Source organism: Boleophthalmus pectinirostris, unplaced genomic scaffold, assembly GCF_026225935.1.
Source record: "Boleophthalmus pectinirostris isolate CB_2022bp ecotype Guang Dong unplaced genomic scaffold, ASM2622593v1 HiC_scaffold_16, whole genome shotgun sequence".
NCBI lineage: Eukaryota > Metazoa > Chordata > Actinopteri > Gobiiformes > Gobiidae > Boleophthalmus > Boleophthalmus pectinirostris.
In genome coordinates, this window is record NW_026571095.1 from 14,168,781 (window position 1) to 14,196,495 (window position 27,715).

Here is a 27,715-nt window from a genome sequence, read left to right on the forward strand (position 1 = left end):
TCTATTAGACCTGGAGTAGTCCTGTTAAATCTTTTCTTTGGTGTGTACTTGTGAACATTTTGAGTCTCTGGTATAGGCTGCATCCAGCCAAGCCAGAAAAAATAAATACTGGAATAACAAAGAATCGCCTTTCCCTCTTTTGATATAAACATAGTTGGTAGAGCAGTCAACAACTGACCCACAGATTGGCAGTTTAGTCCTAGCTGCCACATATGAATACTGTTGTTGTGTCCTTGGGCAAGACACCTAAACCATTTTTCTCCCAATGTCTGCATACATTGGTGTAAATATAAATATGAGTGCGCTGTATCATTTACTTTGGTCCAAAATGACTGAGAGAAATATTTCACTATCACAGGCCAATTCAGGAGCAAAAGATTTCATGTCTGGACTTGGTCTCTTCTTCAACATATATTGTCAGTTTCACTAAATATAACAGTTTATACTTTTTTGGGCTCAAGGATAAATAGTAATATCAGATAAAGATCTCTTATACTGTCTTATTATGTCTTAGCATGTCATGTGAATAATCAGTCTATTATGCTTCTATTCTTTGTCCATAGGGAGTTTGACAAATGAGCTGAATCAACTCTTTGACAGTTTTTTTTGTTGGCCTCCCATTCTTTAGCAGCCCTGTCCAAGTTTAAGTTCTTGGCCAAACAGTGTGTTCACAGGTATAATAGAGGCATTCACCACCTGACAGGTAAACTCGGAAGAACAGGCGCGCACGGGCTTGTGGAACGTCCGTAATTGCACCCCGAAGAGTGACGCTGGTTACGCTCGTGCTGGAGAGGGCGAACCTGCGGTCACCTGTGGATGTGAGGGGGCGGGGCATGAAGCGACAGGACACGCCCACAGTTCATCAGCGACACCTGGCCCGGGGAGTTAAACATGTCCCTCGCGAAGAGACTGTAAAAGTAGATCATTTCAAAAACTTGTGAGAAGAGATATAACAGTGACGGGAGAAAGACGCCAGCAGCTTTACGCACACACTCCCTCTGTCTCTCTCCCGCCTCCTCCTCCTTCTCTTGCCCGCCTTGTCAGTCCGCTCTGTGGCAGCTCTGGCATTGCATCGCTCCAAACGGGACACACAGTAGCAGGCAGCAGCGTGAGTCCGCACGTCACTAAGAGCCGGGTTGGTACAGGCGCGCTCGGTCAGTACAACAGTAGACACCAGCAGCAGATACATGTGCCTCTACGGCTGCTGCAGTTATAAAGCGGTAATTTGGCTGTGTGCTTTGCCCTTTCTGTCGTAGGTGAAGGCGGACAGAGGAATTTATAACTGTGGACTGTGAATCTCCGCGCAGGGCTCTACTCTTGGTGTAAGAAGAAGAGAGGAAGAAGGTGGAAGGGTTTTCGTGCTCTTGTGCCCATGACAAGCGGCTGTTGATCTGGGACTCTTCGCATTTGCACTTGTCTCGCTAAAACAAAAAGACTCGTGATGGATTCCTACATCGTGGCATTGTTTTTGGCACTGTCCTCTCTTACAACAGCGGTCCTCGGGGAGAAAGGCACCAGCAAAGCGCGGAGTTGTTCGGATATCAGACAGTTTTACAGCGGGAAAGGCTTCACGTTGGAGGGAGTGCCACAGACTGAAATATCAGGTAAACCTTCATTTATTTTATTATTTAATTTCAAGTGGTCTTGTAGCCTACATTTTAACGATGTGCCAAAATCCGACGGCTTTCCTCCCTTGAGTCTATCGCACCTGCAGCAGTACAATTTATTGAAAGATCCTCTTGTGTTGACACATTTATATAACTGCGTCTTGTTTGACTTCTCAAACTTTTTTGCACTCCTGTGTAAACAGCCATTAAGCTGTAGAGTTGAAGGAGAAAATTGTCTCACATCAAACAAGGGTCTAACGTTGACTTGTGTCAGCGGTTCTCAAACTGTGGTGTAAGGTCTACTGCAGGTACGCAGGCATATTATCTGCTATAGGTCTAGTACATGGCACTTAACTCCTGCTTTAGTTTATTCTGTTGTCCATGTCTTGTAACCCATTGTTTTGGTCTGGATTAAGGTGTATTTTAGACGCACATTAGTGTTTTAATACTCAGACACAGACATGGGTTTAACAGACACAGATTTAGGTTCATATAGTCCATGACTGGGGTTGACCCAGTGGTTTCTAGATGTGCCTGTGTGTGATTATATAAAAGTAGGCTATAGGCTATAGTTTAGTTTAGACTGGCCATACACTTGCAGCTGCTTGGTGCATTTATGTGCTGAAAACTGGCTGGTCACTTGACTGTGCTGTAAGCGCACAGATCTGATGTGTGCGCTCTATCACTGATGGTCTGATGTCAGTCTCTCACAAAGCCCTTCTCTGGAACTCACTTGATTACATGTGTGCCTTCCTAGGAATTCAGCCCAGCAGTCTCCACAGACCAATAGCTCCTCACTTACAGTATACTGTGTGCAAGCATGGACAAAGCAGGAGATTCTCATGAAAGCGAGTGTTAAATAATGCATTAAAGACAGCTGTGTGAATGTGGAACTAAACAAAGTTCTAAAATATGGCATACTACAAACATTATTTCACTATATTAAAATTTTGTACTGTTGATTAAACTTTGTGATTTACCACTGTCCTGTACTTCCATCAATAATACTTCATCCCTCCCTGAACTATGGAGTGATGGTGTTATCTTTAACATGCAGGATGATGAGGAAGAGAAAGGGATCCAGGCTCCACTTGGTTTCACACTTCCTCCTATAGGGGGCATTATACCCTCCAAATGTTTTTGTATGTTACCTGCCATTGTTCTGTTAAATATGACTTGTTAGTATTAGGAATGATAATTATGGAAAAGGTTACACAAGTTGCTTTCACAGAAGTTTATCGCAGCCAAGAGAGCCTTTTCCAAGGAGTAAAAATGTCCAAACTTTCCTATAAATAACGCTGGTGCAGCCGGTTTAGCCCTGGCCAAGCCATGTCAGGACCTTAACCTCTGACTGTCTTTAACATTCACCTGAAGGGTGTTTGGAGTGAACTCAAAGTACAAATCTTTGTGTTCTGATACAAACAGCACTGAAGCGGCCTGCACCCAGCACGTCCCCTGTCTCCAAAGCCTCATAATTACTGGTACTTAAAGGGGACATTAAGACACACTGTAAAAATCTCCCGCAGGTCCATCTGAGTGATTATGCTGATAGGAGATGAGACTTGGGCGGGGCGGTAATGTGATGAAACTGTTAGTGCATGTCGTTGCGCTGTAGATCATAAAGTAGTCAGCGCAAAGTCGTAACTGGACACTTCTAATTGAATTGATTGACCGCACTGAATAAATCATCCCGCTGAATTAATGCCAGACCGGGACCTCTTTGAAATCCCCTTTTGGGTCCAAACGCCGGTAATCCATAATGCTTTAAAGAGCAAATCTGTCTTGTCAAGACACCGGCCCGTTCCTCTTGTTTCAATCAATGACGCGGAGCTTACTTAAGCCCGGGGTCAATGCATCCTTTGTGAGAGAGAAAATACTCGTGTGAAACAGCCACTAGAATTGTTACAGAGATAGGAGCAGGCTTGTTGCTCCTGCTCATCTGTGCTTTGGAGCATAAACAATGTGGCATATGAAACACCTCCCCTCGGCCCAATATGAGGGCTTTCATTTCCACCTTGAGTTATGAGCCTCGGTGTTGTGAATGGCATTTGGACAAGGACGTTTCCTGTTGTGGGAGAGGCGTGATCAGCCTAATGCATGGACAGGGTCTAAGTGAAGGTCACACACAAGCTTCCTCTCCCCCAATTCAGTGTGTGTGGGACCCCAGCCCTGCAACCCCCCTCACAGTAAAATCATATTAACATGTTTGAGTTACACCTCCTCATTACCAGCACTTTGTATTTATGAGACAGTTTGCTGGCACAGATCTCTATGATACACACCCCTCTGAGATCATATCAATCCATTATCAAAACCATCAGCTACTCTTCTCTACAAATGTTCTATAACTCTGTGTCATGCATCCACTGTGGGCTTATCTTTGTTTTTCTACAAGCCATCTTTGAAGGAGCTGTGCTGTTATCTTAACTTATTGCTAAAGCTAATCAGCCTGCTGAACAATGTCACATGACTGAGACTTTTTACGTCAGACTGCGCACACATGATCTGACTGGAGGTGGGAGGCATGTTGAAGTCAGTAATGTCGCAGTTCTTGTGGAGATGTGCAAACTTTGATAATAGTAATGATGCATTCATCTTATACAGCCCTTTTCCAGATGCTCAAAGTCACTTTACAATTTTGTGCATTATCATTCACTCTACGATCAGTGACGGTATTGTATATTGATAATATTGTAGCCACAGCCTACCTGGGGTAGATTGACAGAAGTGAGGCTGGAAGTCTTTCCTAAAGACACAACTTCAGTTTTTACCACTAGCGCCCCACTGTGGCACCTGGAATTCCCAGCGGTCTCCCATCCAAGTACCAGACACAGCCTTGTTTAGCCTCTGAGATCTGACGAGAGCAGGCTTTGACAAGGAGGTTGGCCACTGTAGGTATGAGCCAAATATTTTTCCCTCACATTTTATACAATTTTTTGTCTAATTAAAAACAAGTGGCTCAATATTTTGATTTTCATTTATTCTCTAAATATAAACATGACAGACTTTTAATAATTACTAACTGAGAAAAAAAGTCTACAATGTGTCAGTGTGATCCATCCATAGATCTGACATCTGCTCATTTCACTTGAGTTGATGTTTATTTTTTAGGGCTTCAACATGTTAATTGATTAATTGCAACTAATCAGTGATTGAGATAATAATTTATTAAATGAGTAATTATTAACTGGTGGATAAACACACTGAAAACAGGCCATGAGCTGACAGAAGAGTTTCATGACTTGTACAGAGCAGTAATTACATGAAAATGACTTGAGAATTTCGTGCTTTAGATGAAATGGTCTGCTTTCAAAGGTCGTCATCTAGACAGTGTTTTGAAATCGAGATGAATCGACTGCTATCCAGAAGTGATTTTCATGTCCATAGGCCAAAATTACCTCAAACGCCTTCATATCAGCTTTAAGGGGACTTGCGTGTTCTAAACAACAAATCAAAATGTCTAGATTAATCAATTACCAAAATAATTGTTAGTTGCAGCTGTATTTCATTTAGAGATGTATAATGATTTTGAAAGCCAGTTTTCTCACTTTGCCACCAAAAACTGTTTCTGTAATCAATGACAGTCAGGAAGAGTAGGTCAGGCACAGGGATTACTGCATTTATAATAGTAATTATATGAGGGTAGAAGTTAAAAGATGTTCAATGACACTGATGACCACTATACTTGATATTACAGTTTCTGGCATTAATTTTAAGCCTTTGAGTCAATAAGAAGTAACTAACATTTTAGAGAAATAAACTGAAGAGTGTCATTCAAGAGGCTTTCAGTGAATGAGTGCTGGGAGCACAGGACACATGACGAGTAGCGCAAACCATAAAACTGTCTAATGGTCGTCTTTCTGTCATCATTTACCAAAAAGATTGATTTGTACGAGACTCATCTGTCTCCTGGTTTACTCCCCTGTCTGCCCCTTCCCATTACACTGCCCCATTGTCTCATCTCTTTTTCTTGGAGTCTCACCATTTACCTTGTTAGTTTTCTCTGCAGTTGTGGAAAGGGGATGCAGCATGTCATGTTTTTCAAGGGAAAATTAGCTGAAGAAAAAATCAGAAGTGATCATATCATTAAACTAATTTCATCTTTGAGCTTTAACATCATTTTGTAACAGCGACTACACCATTTTATAACATCTGCTGTTCAAATGAGAAAAAAAATCAATTAAATGAATGTTGAACCTCATCTAGCTAAACTGTTGCATTCCTAACTGTGGGGATCCATGTAAGAGCTCCGGCGTTCCTTTGCTCTCTGTTGTTGTTGATTGCTGGTTGCTACAGGCTCTCTGCTGTGAAGTGTCATCCCTAACCAGTGTTTGGCTAATGATACAGTGGGAATGGTGCTCTCCAAGCAGGAACTGCTGCTGTCGAATACACAGCGGCTTGTGGCTGGAAATCTGGGCTGTGACAGGACGCTGTTTGCCTGTGAAATGTGTGTGTGAAGATTGTGCAGTTCATATATTCTGGATGCATCTTTGAAGCTCAACAGTCTAGTTCAAGTCTGTGGGCAGTGGTGTACTTTATAATACTATGATGGTTATAGTCCATTCACGTCCACTGCAGTTTTACATTTCATTCCTCTAAAGCGTAAAGTGCCAGAATTCCAGCTAAGTAGGGTTTGTTCAAGGATTTGAGAGCAGGAAATGGCAACCATAGCAACATGTTTGATCTTCAAATGTTGATAAAGAAGTACACAAGTACACATTTAGACATTTTCTTATACTGCCTTCTCCAAGAGGCTCCAGCCAATCAAGGTGCTCCCTTAACCCGGTCAGAATCTCTATTAAGACAGTTTCACCAGATTTTCAATAGAACCATTTGTAAACGTTCCCAAAGTACAGTAGCTTAGTTGCTTGGAGTGCTGCACAGACCCCTGCAATACTGACCTGATGATTCCAGTTGAGTAAACTGCAAATTCTCATGAAGGCTGCAGTGGTTGTTATTGTTCACCCATAGACTGTTAAAAGCAGCTGCCCTGTTGATTCTGAGTCCTCACGTGGCTCTATAGATCAGTGCTAGTGCCCTGTCTCTCTGTGGGCTCGCTGGCCGCACAATCCGCTGAAGTCAGTAAGAATGCTCCTGAAGCATTAAGCTATAATGGAGTCCAGAGAGCATGAAACCAACCACAGTCTGTTTGATGTGCAGCACAGACAGACAGAGAGAGAGAGAGGAAAAGGCCAGTGCGACGAGGCCAGCCATGCCCTCGGTCAATCCTATAATGACACAATACAGGAAGAAACCAAAATAAACCAAAATATAAATTATCCCAAAAAGGAAGCTGCACGTCGCCTGATGATTTAAAAAAACATGTGGCACATTTCCATTTTTAATTACTTTCATTTCCAGGTCTGGAGAAGGCATGAGAAAATGTGTGAGGCAGCTTATCCAGAGGCATGCATTTGATCTGCGCATGTATATATCATTTTGATTGTCTCTACAGGGTGCAGCTCACTTTGAAGGGTCTGGCAGAAGTGGAATGAGACAAATATGCAAAAGCGTGCCCGTCATGTGCATCTGCAGACGGACTCAGAAGTATTACAGCAGGATGAATGTAGGATTCTGTATGTGAATGGTTTCTTGAATAAAATGGATGGATGTGAAGTGCTTTGTGGAGCTGTAAAAATGCTATATAAATATGACAAATGCCATTTACCATTTTATTATGTCTTCTGTTCTCACTGAGTTCTGTTTTTTTATTTTTTTCATGTGTGATGAACAATTGGACCATAAGAAGAAATCATACTTTATACTGAAGCGATCAATTGGTATAATAATCACTACTGAAATAATCATAATCATATTTTGACTCTAAAACACAAGCCAGATGACAAAATGTCAAAACAGAATATGCAATTTGTTATTTTCATCAGCAGTCCACTTTATACGTAAATATTCTATATCTAAAACTGCCATCTGTCACCTTATCTCAACATGTTTTTGATTATATATGTAGAAAAAAAGCTTAGTATGCAGCAGAAATAATCTTTTAACTTGTCAGCTATTAAAAAAATAATGTTGACTACTAAAATAATGGTTAGTTGCAGCCCTATACAGGTAAAGTATATGTGCTTGATGATGCTGTCTCATGGTTGTATGGTCTTCTCCACAGTTCATACCAAACATATGCTGTATATATCGAGGCCAGTCTGTCTGTCCCATGAGCCCGCTGTGCCATGTGACCAGTGTGTGCATTCAGTCAGAGGCTTGCTTCCTCTGGTTCTCCACGTGCTGTTTAAGACTCCCCCTCGCACACGCGCGCACACACACACTAGGTCGATGTGATGTCTCCGTAATGCACTTTCTTGGATGTGTGTGTCCCAGATGCATGTCCTCTGTGTAGAACATGAACGCGACCTATTGAATCCACAATCTGATTGTCATCATTTTAAAAGGAGGGCAGATATGGGAGGCCTATATAAGCCTATGGAAGATGCACTGTTTTTTGAAAGAACTAACCATACTTTACAAATTTGTTTTATGGGTTGGATCCACAGACTTGCCATATTAAAGGTGCATTGTGTAACTTTTCTGTGGAGGGTCCATCACCTGCTTGTTTCTATGGATATGTCTTTACTCTGCCTTGAATGTTCCATAGTGTGACATTAAATAGCTTGACATTACATTTATTCAACTACAGGTGTTTTTTTAGCTCTAAAATACGTAGATAAACAGGCATTCTGACTGAGTGGGGTTCCCTCTCCACAGATCTGACCTATAACTCGATCTGTTTTGGTCTCCTTGAAGATGGGAAGGTTTAGTACCATACTGTGAAACATCTCAATGGAGAAAAGCATTTGTCCCCCAGAAAAGTTACATAATAGGGATGTAACAACAACCGAAATATTGTTATATTGTATCGTCAAAAGTCTCATAATAATATTGTTGACAGTCACAATATATCAAATCAGTTTCCTTTGCTTAAATGCATGGTTTTATAGTAGCAACAGCTTATAAACACAGGGAACTACATATCCCATGATGCATTTCAGCGCAGACAACATGAAGACATATGTTTTTTACTTGAATTCTTGGGATTATGACGGTAATAATTCACACCAAAATCTTGTCAAGGTATTTTAAATGCAAAAAAGTGACCTATCTACAATTATATTATCCTCTTTAAAATATTGCAATAAATATCGTACCGTGAGATTTGGATATCGTTACATTCCTGTTACATAATGCACCACCATCTTATAGCTTTCAACTGAAGACATCATATTTGGAGTTGAATAATGACACCCATTTCTGAGGCTATTGTGAGGAAAAAAAAAAAAAATCACTTCTGTTCCATTATGCTGACAGATGACATTGGACTTTGAACCAGTTGTTGTTTCACGTGGATAGCCCAGAAATTAACCATAAACCAAGTCAACAATTTTGTAGTCTCAGTGTAAAACAGCAAGTTTCACCTGAGAATTTAGACCTGTCCTCCAGTCCAGTTTTCTAGAACTCTATGAAGCCACGTGAACACAACAAAACATCTCTTTTGAATGGGAAAAAGTCCTCACTACTCAGAATGTTGCAGTACAAGAAGAAACCCACGAGTAGAAGGTCATTGATGACTTCCATTCCACTGGCTGTCATTGTGTTTGATGTATGTGTTCGTATTCTCTATGTAAATCCATGAGGACCGTGTAGCCCCCAGCAGTGGACCATGTGGGTATCAGAATTGGCTCACTGCTCCCTCTCACCCCCCGCAGTCTGAGCAGATGGCATAGATCCAAACCAGGATGCCCACCGCTGAGTTAAGTAAAGGCAGGCTGCAGGAGCTGTTCTGGGCGTCACACCACGTCCGCAGCTGTGGTCCACTTTTTGTTGGGAAACTCCTTGGCATCTTGTGTACACATTGCTATGGCAACGGGACCATCACAGCAACATAAACACATTACATCTTATTATAGTGTCACAATTAGGGTTATTTTCGTGTCCTGCATTGCTCTGACTCGCCCTGGTTTATTCTTGTTTTAAAATGCAGATGAGTTGCAGATTGTTCAACCAAGTATGTCTGCCTAATGTTTCTAATACGAGAAGTGGACCATATCCTATCATGAAGTACGCCTTATATTTAGTGGTTTTAGCTGATGGAATAAAGTGATTTTAATAGTGAGTTTGCATTCTCAGTAACCCAATACAGTATTTTAAAGGCCTTACATTACACAAAATGGACCCTTGTGAGCTTTAAGTCATGTTAAAATGACGTTAACTCCTCAGAACATACCTGAAACTGTTTTGTTGCATCCACACGTTTGAGTAATCTTTCATCATTAGTCTGTCTACATCTTCAAAGCTAAAAATGATCTGTTGAATCTTGTGATATCATGTAGTGGTAGTCTTCAAGTTAACCACTACCTTTTATCTTTTGTTCAGTAGGGATTGGCAATTACAGAGCTCAAATCCTCCAAATAATTCCAGCGAAGGTGTATAGAGTTTAAAAACAGTGGAGCACTTCCTGTATTACCACATGACATCACAAGGTGGAACAGAGCGTTTTCAGTTTGAGAGAAGAACTTAGCCTAAATCTGTAGGGTTTGTGTGTTAAACATGTGTGAATGAACCAAAACACAACTCCAGATATGTTTTTGATAAGGAAACATTAGAACACAGATTAGAAATGTCATAATATGGGTCCTTTTTAACTATTTCATTGCTTCGAAACATTTTGTAGGAGCAAAGTCTTGTTGGAAATTATAAAAATTCTGTCAGGAAGAACACAAGTGCTGCTATTGAATGTGTGGAAATGTCTCGGTGCCAAGGCCCTGCAAACACAGTCCAGATTTAATAAAGACATTTGCTGATGCGAGGCCCAGCAACACTTCCCTTTCAAAACACATCAGTAGTTTTGGGCTTTGTTTTACTCTGACCTTTCCCCACACTTGGTTATTGAAAACTTTACAGGTCACACCTCTTTGTAGCAAAACAACACAGAAGGCGCTTTTGTCAGGCTGAATGTGTTGGTGCACGAGTGAGGGGCTGACGCACAGGTGTTTGTGGACTGTGAATATACTCTTTGTCTCGCTCCTTTTCCTGAGGTGTAAACATCAGACTCCCTAATCTGTTCCAAACCAGGGCCTGAATCGTGCTCAGACCGAAGCAATGTCTACGTTAGAGCTACAATATATCGAGCATGACCTCGTGTTATTGTACAGTGCCGTACACAGCTACAGTGGCGTCTAGAATCACTTGAATAAGATGAATTGCCATCGTAATTTTGACTCGAGCACAAATTTATTCACTACAGAAAATATCCCATATTACGCTATTTTCTGATCTATGTTATAATGTTTCATCATCACAAACAAATCTGGAGTTGTTTTGTTTCATTCACACATGTTTTAGGCTTCCTCTCTCAAATAGATAACACTCTGTTCTACTTTGTGATGTCATGTGGTTATACAGAAAGTGCTCCACTGCTCTATCAAACACCATACACCTTCGCTAGAATCATTTGGATCATTTCAGCCCTGGAGTTGCCGATCTTTACCGGGACTAAAGGTAGAAGGTAGCTGTTTTAATATTATTGTCTGGTTGTGGTTTCTTTGAACTTCAAACTGTTGCTACTCAACAGAGCTGCATGAAAAATACGCCATATGTAACATCATTTGACTGTATATAGCATGGATATTAAGGCTTCTTTTTGCCTATTGCAGTTGAACAGAATTTATGTAAGTACTTGTTTCTGAGAATATTTTCCCATTTTCAGTTTTCTCCTTCAGTTCTCGGGAGGATTTGAACTCCTGCATTCATAACTGGTGCATTTCCATCGCTTATGACAGCAGGCTGAATCACATTTCTGCAATCCATTTGACCATATTTTTTTTAAAACCCGGAACATAAAAGTGCCTCTTAAAAGGGCCTGCCATTACATGTGATTTAGGGATTCCACAAAGAATTCTGAACAACATTACCAAGGCGCTCCGCTGGGAATTCATTTTCTCACACTTGATCCAACACTTTTCCAACTTCCTCCTTGTACTGTTTGAAAGCGAGGTTTTATTAGCTTCCTGTGCTTGAGCGACGTCGACTTTCCATGTTTTGAGTGCAGCGCGATGCTCCTTCAAGACTATCTACTTTCAGCTCCTCTGGCCTGTTTAGTTTAGTGCGTTCTAAGCACATTTCACAGTAATTAGATAGCGAGGCTGGTTTTGTGTGACATGAAGCGTTACTTGTGGTGAAGGAAAGCCCCCACGACTCGCAGCGCTCTGAGTCGGCACGGCTATTTACCGAAGGCTGAGTGACCATGTGGAGATAGGGTGCCCGGAATGACCAGCCTCTATATTAGACTTTCAAAAATAAACTCTCATCTTTCACTTATAATAGAACAGTGCAACTTCAGGTGTTGAAATGTGTGTACAAGTTAATGTAAAAATAATGGCCCACTGCAATTATGACGGCTGCTGCAACATAAACCCTCATTAGATTTATCAGTGCAATTATAGCGTAAACACTGAATCATGTATCCTATTTTCTTTCACTTCTACCTTGGCCGAGTTTATAAAATGCCTTGGTCTATTTCTGACCATAAACTTTTACTACTTTTAATGGGTCCATATTAGAGCTGTAACAATAACTGAAATATCGTGATATCGTATCGTCAAAGTTCCCACAATAATATCGCGGACCATCACAATATATTGAATTCACGTAAATTAAGAGTTATGGTGCAGCAATAGCTAAAAAAAAAAAAGAGGGAACTACATAGACCATGATCCTTTTGCTCCATTTCAGTGTAGACTACATGAAGAAATAACAGATCTAAGCACTTTTAAGTCTTAGTTCTTTGGATTAAGTCTTGTCAAGGCATTTTAAGAGGAAAAAGTAACATATTAACAGTTTTATCAGCCACAAAATTTTGCAATAGCGTACCGTGAAATGTATGTCATGAAAATATTGAGAGATTTGGATATCGTTACATTTCTAATCATGGACCTCCCCACCATATCGTGAGCTTTCCCACGATACAATAAATATCGTACCGTGAGGTTCATACCATGGCAATATCGTATCGTGAGACTTGGATATCGTTACACCCCTATTCCATATGATTTTTTTGGTCTATTTTTATAATGTTATCTCACCACAAACATACCTGGAGTTGTGTTTTCTTTCATCCACACATGTTTAACACACAAAGTCCTGCATTTTTAGGCTGAGTTCTTCTCTCAAATAGAAAACGCTCTGTTACACCTAGTGATGTCATGTCATACAGGTAGTGCACCACTGTGTTTTTAAACTCAATACACATTCACCAGAATAATTAAGATGTTTTTAGCCCTGGAATTGCCCATCTTTACTGAACTAAAGGTAAAAAGATGCTAACTTGAAAATGACTGCCTCATGACATCACAAGGTGGAACAGAGCATTTTGAGCTTTGGAGATGTAATATTAATAATAAAGAGAAACAAAACACGACTCCATGTATGCTTTTGAGAAGGTAAGAGCATTAGAATGTGGCTTAGAAATCACAAGAGTCAAGTTTGTGTAATATAGGACCTTTCTGATACGTATATAGTTTGTACTTTTTTTAGGATTTCTGGTCTGTTCAACTTTGTAGTGCAACATTTGCTTTTACACTTTGCAGATAATTCCTTATATAAAGAATTCCAGTGGAGCTCTACTTGCTGACCTGTTCTTTCCCACCATGTGAATATATATCTCCATTACCGGAGTGTCCGAGAGGGTTATTCCACAGTACAAACACTCCTCTCCGTGCTCCCTCTCCTCTTCCCAGGAGGCGACTGCAAGCGGCGAGCTAATGAACTTGAAATGACAATGACTTATTTAGCTCTGAGTTTTCTCTCTCTGCCAGAACCCAGGGCAGCGCACCCCAGCATACCGCCTCACCATTTCTGACGTGCTTTCTCTTCCCTCCCTCTCCCCCTCTCCCACTCTCTCTCCCTCCCACCCACCCATCCTCCCCGCAGAGTCGTCTTCTAAATATTTTACATCTTCCAAATGAACTCTGTCAACTTGGGCTTGGCTCCTATCTCAGCGCCGTGTATGTGCGGATGTGTGCATGTGATTTGAACTGTTGCAGATTAGTGCATTACGCAGACACTGTTGTACAAATTGCTTTTGCATCATTTATGGCCTGTTATTTTGGCACAAGGTGAGCAAAAACAAGCTAATTATATGGGTTGGTTAAAGCATTGTCGATCGGGCATTATTATTTAATTCCATTTAACTGGCCGTGGCAGTAACGGCCTCATTCAAAAGGCTGGACAGTGCACTGCAAAATAGACAAAAGCTTTTATCACCAATGCTCTCTCGGCCTTCTTTTCCTGCCGACCTTTTAGCCCCCTCCACCTATTCCAAAGTGAATGTATTCCGACGTTTTTGTTCTCCGGCCTAGGCTTTTGTTCTATATTCTGTGTTAAGTGCACTGTCTTGGAGCCTGCCTCTGTTTTAACTAAAAGCTTCTTCCATTTTGAATCTTTCATGCTTTAGCTGTATCCTGGGATGAGGGAGATCCTAAAAGGGACATTAGATGAAGAAAAATACCCCTATTGTTTACTTAGGCTAATTTTGTTTGTTCTGATTATTTGCCAAGATGCTTCAAAGAAATATTTGTTTTTGAAATTACCCCAATAGGACGCCATTAACGAGTAAAAAAAAATTACAAGATTTTTCATAATTCTGAAATAGAGCCAAGTGTGCTAACATCGGACAAAAGATGGTTTCCTTCCAGTTTTCATTTTTACCTCCGCCAAGGAGATTATGTTTTTGCCGGCGTTTGTCTGTTTGTTTGTTTGTTTGTTTGTCTGTTAGCAACATAACTCAAAAAGTTATGGACCGATTTTGATGAAATTTTCAGGATTTGTTGGAAATGTGAAAATGAAGAACTGATTTCATTTTGGGGGTGATCCGGAAGAAATCCTGGATTCTGGATCACTTTGAAATTTTAGTTAACATTGTGGTAAATGGGGCCAAAAATTTGGTTTCTCAATTTCTCGGTTAATTATTGACCAAACCCCATGAAATTTGACTCAGGGATGGACAATGGGATCCTCTTTCATATTCCAAAGGCTGATCCGGATCTGAAGACAGATTTTATCGCAATTTATATAAAAAATGGGGGTAGTCCTTGGCGGAGGTCTGCGCTCTGAGTGCTTTTCTAGTTGTTTAGTTGATTTAAAGATGCACTATTAACTTTTTTTGTTTGGAGATCCGCCACCTGCTTGTTTCTATGGATATGTCATTGCTCTGCCTGGAATGTTCCACAGTATGACATTAAACAGCTCTATCTATTTATTTATTCAATTACAGATGGTTTTATAGCTCAAAACACATAGAACAACAGGCATTCTGACTGTGGTTGCCTCTCCACAGATCTGACCTGTCACTTGGTCTGCTTTCCTTGCTGTTCTCCATGAAGATAGAAAAGTTTAATACCATACAGTGAGACGTTCCAGATGGAGAATAGCACTTGATGGAGCCTTCACCAGAAAAGTTACACGATGCAACTTTTAACAATAATTAACCTCTAAAAATGCATTTGTGTATTTGGTTTTACATCAGATGCCCTTCCTTACAGTGTCTCCTCCTCTTTGTGAACATTTATCATTGCACGTCTGTTTTGGTGGCAGCGGTTGAAGTTTGTCCCTTACCAGAGCCCGTACCCCGCCGCCCCAGGCCTTCAGATCAGTCAGTCAAATTGAATCACAAATCCTGTTTTGGGCTGGGAGGGCTCGCTGTAGACGGCTCTGCTTTCTCATTTGATGGCCACTGATGAATGACCAGGCCTCAGGTAGCGGCCAGATACCCAGAGTACACAAGGAGAGCTCTCCACTCCCAAACTCATCAAAGCCAGTAAACTTTGTGCCCCCTTGTGGCAGATACTCAACAGTAAATCATAACTTGTTGAATAATGGATGAATTCGATGTTGGGGCCTTACAAGAGGTTGCAGGAGGTGTGAAGTGGATTGGTTATTTGGGCTGCATCACAAATATAAAAGCAAATTGGTATGTGTCTATGTCAGATCTTAAACGATGTTGGAACAGGCTTTAGTCTCATGAATCAAAAATATTTATTGATTAGAGATAGACTGATATTTTTCCGTTTGCTTTTTCCATTAGGACCATAATTGGACTATATGGGCTAACCTTAAAACCTGCACAGGGCGATGTTCTGTTTCGGTCAATCTCATGCCTAAAAAAATACACACAAAGCTTTATATTAACACTTTAACATGAAGAGATAACTGGCGGCAGTAGCTCAGTTGGTAGAGCATTCGCCCACTGACCCACAGGTTGGCTGGTGTGATTCCAGCTCCCACAGATGAATGCTGCCGTTGTGTCCTAGGGCAAGACACTTAACCCACCTTGCCCACAGTGTCTGCGTACACAGGTGTATGAGTGTGTGTGTGAATGGGTGAGTGGTTCCTTGTTGTAAAGCGCTTTGAGTGCCTTGAAGGTGGAAAAGCGCTATAGAAAAATGTGACCATTTACCATAACTGCACAAAACATGACTATGAGCTCTTGGTGAGTTTGTAGTGAATTTAAATTATACAATTTGGGGAAAATAATCAAAACCTGCCCTATATATCAGCCCCAAAATATTGGCAGAGCTCGTCAGCCACCAGTTGCTGTGTAGTCTAAACAATCAGCATTGGCCATGGAAAAACTCATATCAGTCAACCTCTAATATCGATGTAATTTAAATATTTATTAAATATAAAAATGAATCATTTTGATACAAATGTTCAAATGAGTTATTTTTAATATTTTCCTTTTGCAGCTATTTCAAATTCTTGCATATGTCTAATAAATACTATTAATAATTTTGATATACTGTCCTTTTTTTTATATATATTTCCTCCTCACACCTAAACATAAAAAAAAAAAAAGATAGAAAATCACACCTGCTACAAAAGAAATGAATGTTACTGACCAAAATGAGCATGTTTCCAAGTATACACAGTACCCACATTAGCCAGGCTTTGATGGCTCATTTTGGACAATAAGTGCTTTGTATCAAGATGTACGTGTTGCTCCTATGGCAATAATATAAGTACGATAAAACAAAGGTATACTTGTGGTTATCCTGACCGCTCTTCCCCTCCCTCATCCCTCTTTGTATTGGCTTAGTTCCTGTGATCGAGCGCAGCTGTCGCACTCATTGCAAAGAGCGTTTTTGTAGCATGTTGTGTTGTATAAATTGGCTGTGTCTCTGAGGCCCAGGGCTGACGTCAAAATGTCTTGTTTGCACATTGGACACATGTTCAGACCAGACAAACACCATTTTAAATACTGAAAAGTTGAACTAGTTTACATTTCATAATTGCTGCATAAGGCACAGGGCCTTTTCAAGTTTTCTGAAAATGTCACGTATAAATAGCGCTCTTAGAATTCTCACCTACCTCTTGAAATCACCACCTTTTTCTTCTTTGTGTCTGGTCTGTTTGAGTTGTTCTTTGAGTTCTATCAAATTTGATTTCCAACAATGGAGAGTAAATACAAGACATTTCAAGTTTGAGAGACATTTCTTGTCCGTGTCCATTATACCTGTCAAAGTTTGACTCTTTTACATAGAGCTATGATGAGCAATATTGACACATAGGAATACTTGGTTGTCTATTACCTTTTTGGATTATCTCTAACCATAACTAGACTGCATAGCACACATTTAGGTTTGATCAATTTTTTTATTTTTAATTCACTCTAAGAGCTGCATTTGAAATAGCTTTTTATAATAAACAATACAACCAATTTAAGAATAATACCAATTCTGCATATCTTAAAAAAACATGAAAGACCCTAATGATAATTTGATGCATTTTGTCCCTCCTCAAATTCTACAAGAGTGCAATTGCTACCCTATAGTCAGTCTATTGGTTGAGTAAAATATTTGATTAGTCTGATGTAATATATAATCTAACAGAGCCTATTTAAGAACACCGCTTTAGAATAATTTTGTGTCAACTGTTCTTTTACTGAGCGATGGTGTAGCTGAATTCAAACAAAATGACATGCGTCGCTTAGAACGGCAGCTCCACTCCTCCCACAACAACCATTTTGCAAATAGTAGCTATCTGTGTTTCTCAGAAGAGCCCAGGCCTAATGCACCATAGCACTGCAATAAATACAGCTCTCCCAGTCAGCGCTCCCACTTTCACCGTTTTATTGTACGATCATTTGCACCCACAGTTTTCCACATCGAGGCCTGTTATTACCATAAAGGACAGTGAAAGAGCAGTGCAGCTGATTGCTTTAATTGTATACCAGTGGTTACAGGATTATTCCACCATAGTCAGTTTTGACAAAGTGAATTTCAAATGGTCTGTATTTTATGAGTCCCAGTTTAACCTTGTATTAGTTCCTTTTGTTGTTTTGACAGTTCTGACTTTAATCCATACAACAGTTTTATTGCACTTATTGCTACTTGGGCTGTGCTTTGAGTAGAGGACTAGAGTGTCTACTGTGTTTTGCATGTTACATTGTTCTAATATTCCAGATGCAACTGTTTCATGTACTTTATCACGTAGGGTTGTGATGGTGTGGTCTGATTTTATTGCACTTCGTTTCTATAATTTTTAATTTGCATGTTATCATTTTTTTTAAGCACCACTTGACATTACACCAAGTTTTGCTGGCAGTCTTGTTGCAGCTTCAGTGGTTTTGCAGAAGACCATCTTCTCCCCCGAGTGCTGGATTCTGTGGATCAGGATGTGATTTATGAACATATTCACAAAGGCAGATGGATCACACAAGCCACAGTTCCCAAGGGGCTCCTGCTTATGTGCATAGAACCACACCATACCGCTGTTTACCAACACTCTCACTGACAACACAACCACACGGAGTCATTCTTCTGACATATCACATTGCAGAGAGAAGGCAGCTCAGGTTAGATTAAAAGTCGTGCTTAGATCCCGCAGTGCATTTCTTGCCTTCTGTGTTTAGCAATTTTAACTAAGTGTCTATGCAAGAGACTGCTGTCACAGAAATATTGCTCATGATTTGATTTACTTGGTTTTTGGCACAACCTTAGTTGAGTTAATTCAATTCATCCATGTTTTATGCTGGTCACTCTCTGTAGCAACTTAAAATGACTCCATTTGATGAGTCAGTTTTGTGTGTGTATTGATGTAGAATACTCATGAATGTCCTCCCTCAGGATCATGTTTCTTTTTGCCTTATCAGCCATCTTCCAAAATCCCCTTCTACAAGTATATGAAGTAATAAATGTGCAGGGCAGTGTGGCTCATCTCTGGCCCTCAATGAACTCCTGTGAGATCTCTATCAGCTCTAATAGAGGATCTGGGGAATGCTCCATAAACATTGCATGTTCACTAGCATCTGCACAAACCCAGCCTCTTCCTCCTCCTCATTTAGCCCCAGTAAAGCTCGCTGACAACAGCGCCGATGGATAAGTGTCTTTTAAACTGTAAACTGTAGTCCATTCAAAACCATATTATTTTTATGAGGCTGCAGAAAGGCTTTAATGAGAACTTACAAAAGGCGATGCTGGGATGCGGACTTGCTCTGCCCTGTCCTTGACGTCTGTGATATTCTCTCGTTTAGCCAACACACTCTGCTCTGGTCCTGGGTTTTCTCATTGCTCCAGGTGCTTTGGTTTTGTTTGTGAAGTCTGTGTGTGTTGTGTGAGATTGCATTGTTGTAGATCTCAGGCCCTGTCCTTGTAGTGGAGTAGCCCGTGGCCCTGTAGACCGGCCTCAGTGGAGTTCAGAGATGCAGACGTCTGCCCTGCCGTTTACTGGTCACTCCCTCCAGTTATTATTGTAGTGTGTAAAGAGGCGGCACCGGCCCCTCTGCAGACTTAATAACACTGTCAGCAGCTCACAGCTCTTTCTCTCTTTCTCCCGCTCTCCCGCTAGCTGAGGATTTAGTTCATTGTCTTTTTTTTTACTTGTTTTCAAGTCCGCACATCTCTAATAAGAAGTTAAGTTTTCCAAAAGTCATTAAAAATTGGCCTTTTTACTTTTAACTCCAAACTGGGGTACCTGATTTTAAAACCATGCAAGATATTTCAGTCTAAGCAGCACAAACCCTCTGGCCCTTCAGCGCGTGCTCAGTTTGAGAAGAGCTTTTTCATACGGCTGTGAGAAGCAAGGTGGACTCCAATGCACAACCAATCAGCACTCTTCCTAAAGTCACACAGTCACACACGCAGCTCAAGCAGATGGTGGCCCCCCAGTAGAAAAGCTACATAGTACACTCTTCATTTTGTTCATTTAAAATGATTCCACTACTCTTTGTTTTGATATTTTGCCCTGGAATTTTCTATAAAAAATCCTGGAGATGAAATGAGTCCAGCTCTGACATGCTTTGGCAGGGCGAGGTGGTAGCTGACAGATTTGAAGTTAATGAAAGTGCTCTTTTGTGCTCTGACTGATGTTGTGCCGCCGGTGTGGGCCCGGTGCGACTGACGTGGGCGCAGCCATCAGCTGGACCACACAATAGTGCACTCTGTAGGTGACTGGTTCAGACCTGTGCCACTCACACCTCTGGACATTTTTGTTTAGGTAACAGTAGCAGATATGTGTGCCAGCATGGAAAATGTTGCTGAATCTGATATCAGCTAAAAATCGATTCAGCCGATATCTTTATTGTTCGTATAAATTGATGTAATAAAACTATTTACTGGTTGTAGTTGGTCCAAAAATTCTCATGATGTTTGAATTTTTATTTACACAAAGTTGTTCAGTATTTACTTGAGGGATAAACAATAGTTTTGTAGCACATTTGGATTGGTTTTGTCTTTTAATTTATTTTAGTTTAAAGGAAGTAAATGTCCCTACATAGGTATCGGTTGATATCGGTACAGACAGATACTTAAAGGTGTAGTAACAGGGTTTGTGTCAGAACTGAAAAAAGCTAGATTGGTACATCCCTAGTCCAAACACAGATGGACAAGTCTGCTCTAAAAACAACTGAGCATTCCTCATAGGACTTTTGTACACCCAATGGTCTGCATCAAAAGTCTTTCTGAACATGAGGGTCTAAACTGTGTTGTTTACGAGTGGAACTGTGCACTGCTGAACTTCGCCAATTATCTGACCTCATTTCAGTATTTTGTAGTACATGAACTACTTTAGATGGATTTGGCATTCATTGTGCATACTATCATTCCCCACTGTCCTCCTGGTTGATGTTGCTGATAGTTGTTCCATGTACAGCCAGCCGTGCCTTTGTCCAGTCCGTGCTTCACCCTGGTGTGGTCAAGGCTGCAGATCTTCGAGTCGCACACATCGAGGAGGGCAGATAACGGCAGAGGCACTTTCTCTCCCTCCCTCCCTGTGCCACTCTCCCTTTCTACTGCCCTTGGCCATAAATCCTCCCGTCCTCTCCTCTGTGGTCAGGGGGATAACCATCTAGCCTTTCAGCAGAAGTCACCGGCCTATCGCTCTCCTGGTGCTCCCCCCACCACACACGCACCACACACACCCACCAGTGCCTTCTTCTGCCTTCATCTTGCTCTAGGGGATAACCATCTACCCTTTCAGCACAGGCCAGCTCTGTCTAAAGACCATTTCCAGTGAGGCAAGACAGTGGAGAAGCTTTGTCACATTGAATTTCAGCACAAGTGAATATCTAGTCACTCTTTAAATCTGAGTCATGCGTCACAGAACTTTCACATATCAGGAAAAAGTTCACTTCGGAACTGTTTGTACACACACATACACAATTTTTGCTCTAAACTTTGCCAATTAAGTGATCCTCAATTGGATAATTATTTTGTAATGTCTAACCATAAATGTTATGGTTTATATCTTCTTAATATGCGGCACAATTTTTTCAAACATGCAACATTAACAGAAATGATTGGATGTCTTCAGTAATAGGCCTTTAAATGAACTGAATGTAATAATTGGATATTGCAAGTTAGTCCCTCCAAAGTTTCCCAAACTCATATGTCTGTTTTTAATAGAGTCAGCTTGTCTATTGGCAGGGCAGCATTAGATAACCTGACCTGATCTCACTGGCCGGACACTTATTTACTTGCCTGTCACAACTTCTGAAGACACCAGCTCAACAAATTGAGTTTCTTGCTCCAACTTTCTTGTTAAATGAAATCAAAATCTCTCTATAAAGCGTCCAACTTTGAAGTCTGTTTGGATGAAGTAAAGGCATTAAAAGCGATAAGTCAGCGAGCGGTTGGAGCCTGGAGAGAGGGGTTGCGTCAGGCTGAGCGATGGCTAAAGAGAGGCTGGATGTGTTGAGTTCAGGAGTGCACTTTTGACAAGCGTTTAGGGCCTTTTCCGCACAAGACACTGTGAAAAGCTCTCGTTCACACACGGACAGGGGGAGGATTACGCACAAGCGCAGCCAGTGAAAGACACAAACATTCCTTTACACATCTCCTGCATTTACCTGTCAGAGGCCTCCACAATAAAGCTGCTCCCAAACGGGCAATATGCCAACGTCCACAACCCCGCAGGCCTAAAGGGGCTACCTGTCACAGTGCTACCGCTACGGGGCATCTTTGGAAACTTCAGAACTGCAGTGAAATGATAAGTGCTCATCGCCATTATCACCACTCTGTTATTAAAGGTACATTGTGTAACTTTTCTGGTGGAGGGTCCGCCACCTGTTTGTCTCCATGGAGGTGGTACTGTTTGGCCTTGATTATTTCACAGTGGAAATAAACAGTGGTCAGATCTAAGGAGAAGCAAGCCTGCACATGGTAAGAATTCATGTTTTTAAAGGTATTTTTGAGCTATAAAGCACCTGTAACTGAAAAAGATATATTTAATACCCTACTGTGCAACAAGAACATTCCAGACAATTAAAAATATCTATGGAGCAAGAGAAAAATATCCATGCAGCAAGTACACTCCACCAAAACAAAAACAAAAAAAAACATTCATTAAAAAAAAAAAAGAAAAAAAGTGTCAGTTATATCATTATGTAAAACAATTGGGTAGGACATTATAAGTTTTTTTTAAAAACTTCATCATACTCCTTTTGTAGCCAGACTGGGGCCACCTAGTTCTTTCTCTCGGAATACAATAGACGGTTCGCAAAACCCCGGAAGTGCAGGTTTGGGCACTCAGCGAAGAGCCATACATTCTGTGTTGGCAACAATTTCTGAGATCGAGGATTTAAAGCCGGAACAAAGAGAATGTTTGAATTTTATCAAGGGGAAAGACGTTATTGCCCTTTTTCCTATGGAATTTGGGAAAAGCTTAATATCCCAGTTCGCCCCGTTAGCGGCGCATTACATACGTCACGACCAAATAGTAGCGACTGGTTAAATAAAAAAGTACCCGCCTACCATGGAGCCAACAAATCCTAACACTGCAAGGTCAGACGGTTTCTACGACATGAAACCGGCTGACCGGCCGCTTTTGAGCACCAGGTCCCAAATATGTACATGTACGTATCCTTGTTTTGTTTTTTGTTAGTGTTGTTGATTTTGTTTTATCTTGCTCAAACAAATACATAAAATGAAAAAAAAAAACTTTGAAGTTACACAGTACACCACCTTTTAGAGACATATTATGCTCTTGTCTACTTTCTTTATTTATTACAACAGTAATTTTGATGTATTACGAATGCCAAATATTATGATTACAACATTCTTTAGTGGTCTAATTGGCCTGTCACAGTCATTCAATAAATCATAGCTAGAGCTGGTACGACATTATGACTTTATACATGCTAAATAATGACTAAAATATTTCATTCTGCTTTTTTTTTTTTGCATGTCCTGTTTCCCCCCCCTTTTTTCTATATATATTTAGAAAAGGTTTTACTGGGATTATCCTGCATTAGGGAAACTGTGCCAGTCTGACATGAATGCTTCTTGATCTTTTCTGTGTACACGTATAAATGTATTTCGATGTATAAATGTATCACCCTTTTAAAATGTTATTCCAAGCCTACTATCTCATGTTAAAATGTTCATCCAGTGGCCATTTTCCTCAACATTAATTGCCGTTGTTAAATGTGTGATCAGTCAAGCCTCACACTTTTCATATTAACAAGCCCAAATCCGTGACAAACTTAAGTGTTCGGAGTTTTGGCATCAGCTGTGGAATGCGCTAAATCCTTTTTATGTCCATGTTTTTATCCGGCTTTTTGACACAGATTAAATGATGCGCTCTGAACCTGCCCAGGGTAAATCTCTTCCATTCTGGGAAGGCCTTCTCTTTCTGCCTAATGATTATAGTGGCATTGTGCACTCAGATGAACTGGTACTGGGTAATATGGGGAAAAAACCCACAGTCATGTCTTTAAAGGTGAACTATAACTTTTGTGGTTGCTGGTCTGCTGCCTGCCTGTCTCTTTTTAAAGATGATACTTTTTACTTTCCTGGGAATGTTTTACAGTAAAGTAGGGCCTGACCGATATGGATTTTGTTGCAGCCAATATGATACCGATAAATTGAGAGTTGGAGCTGACGATAGCTGATATAATTACGATATATTTAGTGATGTAAAAATTCACTGTAAATCTGAAATTGTTTATAAATTTTGATTTGGCTCTAGTGGATTTTAAATTGGGTTTATATTGTCAACTTTTATTGTTGTTCTGCCTCTTTACGTCATATTTACAGACAGTAGATTGATTGCATTTTTGCACGACATGCTAGCTACTAGTAAAGAAAGCAAACTACCACTATTAGCCTTTAGCTGTAAATGCATGTGCGCCACAGTAATTAATTGTATAAGTAATTAAATGTATGTAATTAATTGTATGAGTAAATGTCGATCATTCACACCTCTATTCACAGCTCATTTACATAACAATGCAGGTCCAGTAACACATATATACGCCCAATATAGTCACTTTACAATAGGCCAACAGAAGCGAAAACAACCTGTTTATGTGTGGGAGCTACAGCAGCTAATCGCTAACTAAGAAAAAGAACCAAAACTAGCTGCAAAACAGACACATTTCCAACACTCACCGCTCACACAGGCTCCTCTCAGATCACAAGTCTGCACTAATAAATGTCCTTTTAATCCAGACTCAAACTGATTGTCCATAAAAAAAATGTAGTGTTGCACATGGATTTATGGCTGTGGGTTTAAGCAAATGCACGTGGGTGACAGGACTCTGGGGGTGTGTTCAGGGACAGTGCGGACAAAGACAGACAGACACAAATTACTTTGCAGATAAATATTGATGCGGAGTCACATATTAGGACATTTGTCTGTCTGTAAATTGGATTAAATTAACATGATGTAGAGAGTTAAAGCTTTATAACAACGTATAACATGCCCACGTGAAATATCGATCCATATCGGCAAGATTTAGGCTGATGTGTTTCCAAGTGCCCATATCAAATGACCAATCGGTCGGTCCCTACAATAAAGCATTAAACTTATGTTTTCTGAGTCGCCTCTCCACAGACCTGACTTGTCATTTGAAATGTTGGAGTCACCTGCTATTTTACATACATGCAGATTGAAAAATATAATGGTTTACTGTGGAACATCCCAAGCCTTGCAATAACATGTGCGTTGAAAAAACAAGATGGCGAACCCTTCATCAGAAAAGTTACGCAGTGATTCCTATACTTATTGGCCTTTTTATCTTTCTTTAAAATTATTATTATTTGAATGTATTTTCCCGTTTTACAGACCTGGTAGTTAAGACTCCACCCACACTTGCTCTTGAAGTTGCTTGACAAAACATACCCCGGGGAAACTGCGCCAACAGTAAATGAACAGTTAAACATTACGGGTGCCACTAAATGCATACTATAAATCAAACGATAAGTCACTATTAGCATAACATAACAGCTTAAACACATATTACTGCAGGGACCCATACCAGATGCTAAATGTCCATGTAATTAAAGCAAATATATTTTATTACTCCGCGATTCCTTGACATCTCCATGGTTGTCAAGTGATTCATTTTCCTTGAGACTGCACGTTTTGTCCAAGGACCGAGTGGGAGGCTGTGGTTGTCCTCTTATCTATCGGTCAAGACCCACGCTGCCTTGCATCACGCAGTCTGACATCACGTATGGTGGCCTAGAAAGGACAATGGTGTGCTGGCCTGGCTTTAAATTGTTCTATTGTGTAGGTTTGAATTGTACAGCATGTATAGGGGCTGAAATGAGGTCTTGAGTTTATGGTTTGTCAAATGTTCTGACCTGTCCAAAGTTACAAGAATCGACTTTTCGTTCAATATATGAAAGCTGGAATAATATTTTTTGGGTCAATCTTTATCGTGTGTACTTTTTCCTAGCAATAGTAGGACATTTTTGGTTATTTTTAGGCTATACGGTAAGATTTAAGACCTAAAAGTTTTAATTAATCACTTCTATGCCTCATTAGAGATACGAACTAAGTACTAAAGTGTTTGTTTCTGCTGTTTAGGGTTTCTTTTTTACGATATTGTAGATTTACAGTAGTTTTTGTGGTTTAAATTTGTGGGTTCAATATCATTGTTTATCATATTTACATCAGCAATATATCACACTTCCAAGTTTCTGTGGAAATTTGTAGGCCTGTCACAACAGATCTACAAATTTCCACTGAAAGTTTCATTTTGACATAAATAATTTGAAAAGGTTTACTGGAAAAAATAAAAAAAACATGTCTCATCTCGCAGTGACAAAGATTCAGTGTCCTGACCTGGTGCTAAAACCTAACTAATAAATTAAAGGACAAACGCATGCTCTTTTGTTGAAAACTTGCGTTGTTGTAAAGAAGAAAATAACAAATTTAAATAAAACTTAAATTAAAATAAGAGTAAATATGATTATAGAAGTGAAAAATGACAATAGGGCAATTTGGCAAACGCAAAACTCGTCAATTTCGAGGAAGAACCCAGCTTTGGTAAATTGCAAACAGCGGGGGCTTTTAACTTATTTTTTCATGTTTTAAACCTGGATTCAATGACTCAAAGTTGCTGTGAATATTCCAGCTCAGAAAAGCTTGACTTATTATACCTCCGCCAGCTTCATATCTCAGTAGCTGCCTAAACGTCCACAGCGGCGCTCTTCTTTGCTCGGAGAATTTCTCGTCACTTCGACACCATCCTCCTGGCCGCGTCTGTCTGCCTCTTGTCAAACCTTTTTCTCATTGACTCAGTGTGACTCAGAGGGGCCTGAAGTGCGAGCCTGTCCTGACCTGACTTCAAAATAGACACTTTGGCACGCACGTTCGCATCTCCAAAAAAACAGGGCTTTCCTTGTACACAGCAGCGCCCAGTTCCCATGTCAAACGCTTTCTTTCACTTCCACTGGCACCGTGAGTCACTGGTTATGAGCCTAAGAACAATCCGCCATCGTTATAATGCTGCCGATTGTTGGGAGCACACACACACACACACACACGAGTCTTTGTCAGATAACTGCACACACACACAAGCCGACTTCACAACACGGGCTCAATACAATTCGAATGCGCAAGGTCGACAACTGAAGATACTACTTATGAAGATTTATAACCCGAGACAAATGGTATTAAATTATCCAAAATTCCTGCAAGGTACAGATAGTTGTCTCGCCGTGAATAAATCATTTGAGGATTGGAGCAAGTAAAGATCTGTTCTCTGGAAGCACAGTCCCTGGCCGCATTCCCAGCCGCAGGCAAAAGGGGGCGTGGGGGGGGAGGTTGACTGGAGATGCTTTGATGTCAAGACGCTCAACATCTTTTTTGTCCCTTCTGCGAATCCATCCTCCATCAGATTATCTCACATTTCTGACTTATTACTGCAAAGGCTAAAGTTGAGCCTGTGGTGGATTTGATAGCCCTTTCAGCCTCTTTGAAAACTGTTGCTCTGGGAGTGGCCTGGGTGTATGCTGCTGGATTTCTGAATGGTGATTGATGTATTTGGTCTGAGTGTATAAAGATATGGATTAAATAAGTGACACTGATCCCATGATTTCCTTTTTTTCTTAGAACTTTCTCTTTCATGCAGTGTTTATAATGTAGCCTCACCTGTAGATGGATTTAAATGGGTGGTAGCTATTTCCATTACTTTCGAGGTTAATTGCTTTTTACTTTTGTGACTCTTTTTGTTCAGATTGTTTGAAGTTTTTGTAGTAAACTGATTTATGTTGCCTCTATTCAGAAAGTTGTACTGTCGTGGGATGGGAGGTGATATACATCCCTTGAAACAATAAACAAGACATACAAGACAATAGTGGCTCCACAAAACAAGT

The 27,715-nt window shown here is 40.4% G+C and overlaps 1 protein-coding gene across 2 annotated transcripts in view; it reads left to right on the top strand.

Moving 5' to 3' along the window:
* Positions 1 to 869: 869 nt before the first annotated feature.
* Positions 870 to 27,715, top strand: part of gpc1b (glypican 1b) — a 70,557-nt gene continuing 43,711 nt past the window's right edge. Inside the window, exons 1-2 of one of the 2 annotated variants that reach the window (XM_020922404.2) lie at positions 870 to 1,220; positions 1,308 to 1,604. In XM_020922404.2, coding sequence (XP_020778063.1) covers positions 1,442 to 1,604 — 163 coding nt within the window. In that variant the 5' untranslated portion in view covers positions 870 to 1,220; positions 1,308 to 1,441. Of the gene's footprint in view, positions 1,221 to 1,256; positions 1,605 to 27,715 lie in introns of both variants that reach the window. The other variant, XM_020922396.2, reaches the window with a different exon arrangement.